The 4942-nt window shown below is 39.3% G+C and overlaps 1 protein-coding gene across 1 annotated transcript; it reads right to left on the bottom strand.

Moving 5' to 3' along the window:
- Nucleotides 1-1774: 1774 nt before the first annotated feature.
- Nucleotides 1775-4440, bottom strand: LOC130590114 (uncharacterized). The gene is made up of 5 exons (XM_057392074.1): nt 3828-4440; nt 3366-3569; nt 2367-2754; nt 1974-2154; nt 1775-1837 (listed from the first exon to the last, which is right to left on the bottom strand). Exons 1-5 carry the CDS (start codon nt 4438-4440, stop codon nt 1775-1777), a joined length of 1449 nt encoding a protein of 482 aa, XP_057248057.1.
- Between the last annotated feature and the right edge of the window lie 502 nt (nt 4441-4942).

Here is a 4942-nt window from a genome sequence, read left to right as displayed (position 1 = left end):
TTCAAGCTAATGCAACGGTTTCTAAATAAACGTTGCAATAGGACAATAGGGTACTCTACCTGTATGCATTACATAAGGGTATGAAATGGAACAACATACTTAATTTTTTTTTCCCTTCTCGTGTGATATTATAACAATTTATACCTAAGAAATTCCCCACCCTTGTTTCACCCAATCACCCTCTCTCTTTGCCTCGTCACTCTCTTTCTCCCCCTCCTGCGATACTACCTCGCCGGAGCCATTTCGGTGTTGCCGTTCATTGTCCCTCTCCTCTAACGTATTGATTTCATTTGGTAAGTGATTCAATTAGTTTTGCCCAAATTACAGAAACCCTAAGTTTGCATATTAAAATTTAGATTGAAATTGTGTAATCGTTACATAATTAAGATGAAATTTAGCCTCAAACATGGCTGGGTGGATACGCCAACTTCGATCGATGGTCGCATGTGGCTGATGTCCGACGAAATTGCGCCTGAAAATCGCGGGCGATGGAGCTCGGTGGCTGGGCTTTGGCCTTGTGTTGCTACCGTGGTGTTTAGTTGTGTGGAGAGTCGGCCTTGGCAGCCCTTCACTGTGTTGGTTGCCTGTCGCGGCTGGCTGGGCTCGTGCTAATTGGTTGCACGACAGTGATTCAGTGGTGGGTTCCTTGTCCCTCTCTTGTTCGTTTTCTGTCGTGCAATGTTGTTGTTCTACATCTCTGCTCTGTCTGTGCTACTCGTCGCCGCCGCTGCCTCCCCCATTGTTATGCTGATTACATGAGATTTTTAGGTTTGCTTCTTTATTCCTCCAATTCTTTTGCTTCTCACTTTGAGAAAAACCGAAAAAAGAAGGGTAAACCCGAAAATTTCTCCCCTCTTCTCTGCGATAATCGTATCTAATTTAAATTGATAATTTCACCGAAAGAATAATTCCTATCGATTTTCTTGACATGTTCAATTTATTTTTTCTGTTATTAGTATTATTTTACAAGTTCTTTGTTTCTGGATTTATGATTCTTGATTATTTCTTGATTCTGGTTTTTTTGCTGGATATCACTTTTGGGTCTTTGCGCATTTCCATTTATGATTCTTGGGTTTCATTTTATTCATAGTTTACGATTTCCAGTTTCTATCAATCCTGGCAATTCATTGATGCTGAATGTCACTTGATATTAGGTTATTAGGGCATTTTTTTTTCTATAAATGGTTTTTTGCATAATGTCTATGAAATTTTGATGAAATTTCTCTTGATTTTGGTTTTCTTGATGATATTCGCTTGAAGTGATCATACTACTATTTCTTTTCATAGTTTTGAGTGCTTATATGTTTTTCTTAAGGGATGAGTGCTTATATTTTAATTCCATGATTAATATATAAAAAACTTCTTTTGGAACAAATGAATTTAGTGCATATTTTTTTTGATAAGTAAGAGATGAGTATATTACTTTCAACACCAAAACCAATACAACCTAAATTCCTCTATTCATCAGAGGAACAGCACGAAACACCTTACAAAAGCTTCAAACCAAACTTTATCACTACTGTTCGTTTTCTTTGGTAAAACATGTCTAACTCTACATCTCACAAGCTCCTGTATCTTCTTTACAGTAAGATCTATTCTATTGACTTTACCAAGCCATAAAGCCTCATTCCTTGCTTGCCATGTCATATAACTACTGCTTCCACTGCAGCACTTTGGACTGACCTCTGGAACTTTGTTCCTCTTCTTCTTCTGCTTAGCCATTCAATAATTTGCGGGAGTGTATCTCTTTTAGTTCTCAGATCACACCAGCTCTTTACTGCCTCAAGACATTGGCTACTAAAATGACAGTTAAAGAAAAGATGTTATGGGTTTCCACCTGAACACCACATAGTAACAGGTGTTATCTACACATATCCCATATCTAGACAAGTGGTCTTTTGTCTGTAATTTCCCTTGCATTGCTAGCCATGAACAGAACTGATGCTTTGGTATACTTGTTCTCCCCATATTACCTGACACCACTGCAATTTTTCATAATCCCCTGTTAATTTTCCATAAATCTCCTGGATAGAGTAGCTGTGCATCTGCTGAAGTTGAGCTACAGTCATGAGCCCTTTCAATTTCTCTTTTACGTTACACAGTTTTCCAGTACCAACTACAAGTACTATTAGGCACATAATCCCACCAAATTTCCTGTTTAATGTAGATATTGTGAACCCATTTCACCCACAAATTATCCACCTTTTTTTCCACTGCCCAAACGTATTTACCAAGTGCTGCAATATTCCAGAAGTAAATATTTTTTACCCCTAAGCCCCCTGCATTCTTAGGAGAACATACTTTACTCCACTTCACATATCCTGGCTTTGTGCTATAGGAAGCTCCTGACCAAAGAAAGGCCCTACATATTGCCAATGTCCTGCATTACAGTCTTTGGGATCACAAACACTTGTGCCCAATATGAATGCATACTCAAGAGTACTGAGTTAATTAACTGCACCCTTCCAGCAAATGATATATTCCTGGAACCCCAAATTTTAATCCTTGCACTAATCTTGTCAGATAACCTCTCACAATCTGCAATGGAAATCCTTTTGGAACAGATAGGGACTCCCAGGTATTTGAAGGGGAGGCCTTCCCTCACAAATCCAGACCTATCAAGAATTCTTTGTATTTCTCCATTCTCCATGCCAGTGCAATAAATGGCAGACTTCTGCTCATTTGCTTGAAGCCCCGAGGACTCAGAGAACAATTTGAACCCTCTCAGAAGTAAAAGAATAGACTGAAAGTCCCCTTTGCAGCACAATAGTATATCATCAGCAAAACACAGTTGTAAGGCCCAGGGATGTACACTTAGGGTGAAACTTGAACTCAGTCTTTTCACTCACTTTTTTCAAGACTCTTGAGAGATACTCCATACACATCACAAAAAGTAAAGGAGACAAGGGATCTCCCTGTCTTATTCCTCTCTGAGAAGCAAAATATCCCTGTAAACTACCATTTATCATTAGTGAAAATTTAGGGGATCTAACACAAGTCATTATCAAGTCCACTATCTTTCCTGGAAAGCCAAGCTCTCTCAACATTTCCTCCAAAAAATCCCATTCAATGGTATCATAAGCTTTCCTCATGTCTATCTTCATCAGACACCCAGGGCTAGACTTGTTTCTTCCATACTGTCGCACTAGATCTTGACATATCATAATGTTATGCATAATATATCTACTATGCACAAATGCACCTTGGTTTTCCATGATAATATCAGGAAGAATTTCTCTCAGCCTATTGCAAAGAATCTTGGTAATGCATTTGTAAATCACATTACAGCAAGATATAGGTCTGTAGTCCCCCACATGACTAGGGCATAACACTTTGGGAATAAGAGTGATGGTAGTAGAATTTACCTCCTTTAGTAATTTCCCATGAATAAAGGAAGTCAACAACAGCTGCTATTACATCAGGGCCCACAATGTGCCAGCAAGTTTTATAGAAATGACTCCCAAACCCATCCGGTCCTGGAGCCTTGTCACCATGTATAGACCACAACGCCTCTTTCACTTCCTCTCCAGAAACAGGTCTTTGAAGCATTGCAGCTTGTTGTGTGTTCACTGCAGGGCCACATTAACAATTCTTGACTTCACCTTCCTTCTCTGCTGCATTTTATCACCCAAGAGATGAGATAGTAATCCAGAAATGCCTCACTAACTTTGTCCGGTGTATTAACCCATTCTCCTTCTGCATTATGAATGCCAAAAATAGCATTTTGAATCTGTCTTTTCTTGAGACTTCTATGAAACAACTTCGTATTCATATCACCATCTTTGATCCATGATGATTTTGTTTTTTGTTTCAGAAAAGATAAGTACCTTCCTGTGCTACTTTATACTCTTTTGCTGCCTCAGTTTCCTGCTTCCTCAAGTTAATATTATCAGGTTGTTTGTGTAACTGAACCTGACAATCCTTCAAAGCTGCTGCACTTTTGATCTCCTTAGCCTGTAAATCAGTGAAACCCTCTCTATTCAACAGCCTTAGAGAGGCCTTCACCTTCTTTAACTTCTGAGTAAGTCTAAACATTGGGGCACCACTCACTTCTGTGTTCCAGGCATCCTGTATTATCTGCTCAAAGTTTTGCGCATGCTTCCACATATCAAAGTACCTGAATGGTTTCTTTCCATAATTCTGTTGTGGATGTGCAGTCAAAATCATAGGGCAGTGATCAAACTCCCCCTCTGGTAAGAAATTGGCCTCTGTAAATGGATAAGCTTCCATCCAATCCATGTTGCACATAACCCTGTCAATCTTGGAGAATACCCTTGTATCCTCTCCTTGCTTGTTATTCCACGTATAGAAGCACCCAGTTGCCTTCATGTCTTCCATACTACAGCATTCCACACATCTTCTGAAATCTGTGCATTCACTAGCTCTAATTGGAGCCCCCACCCTATCCTCCATATTCAAAACATTGTTAAAATCACCCATCCATATCACGCTGCATTATCAACTCTTAAATTCTTCAAATCCTCCCACAATTGCTTCCTTCCTCCAGCATCATTAAACGCATAAACAAATGATGCATAAAACTTTGCTTGGCCATCAGTGGGTTTAATGTGACAATGTACTATTTGACTAGTACATTTAAGAATGTTCACATGAAAAAAATTCGGATTCCATAACAACACAATTCTACCTCCTTTATGGAATTGAGAATTTGAAGTAAAACACCATCCAGGACAAATATTTAAGTAAAGGTTCCCCATGTTGCTTACCTTCACTCTTGTTTCTAAGAGGCTAACTAACCCAGTGGAGTAGTTCTGAATAAAATTCCTAACTACTTGCTGCTTCACAGGGCTATTTAGACCTCTTATGTTCCAACATAGGATTCTATTCATGAGGGTCTGGGGGGTTTTCAGCCCTCCCAACTCCATTCTCACCTATTTCACACAAGACCTGTCCTACTGTCACTTCTTCCTCCATTAGCGCC

This window comes from Beta vulgaris, chromosome 1 (genome assembly GCF_026745355.1).
Source record: "Beta vulgaris subsp. vulgaris cultivar EL10 chromosome 1, EL10.2, whole genome shotgun sequence".
Taxonomy (NCBI): domain Eukaryota; kingdom Viridiplantae; phylum Streptophyta; class Magnoliopsida; order Caryophyllales; family Amaranthaceae; genus Beta; species Beta vulgaris.
This window is presented reverse-complemented; position numbering and strand designations above follow the sequence as displayed.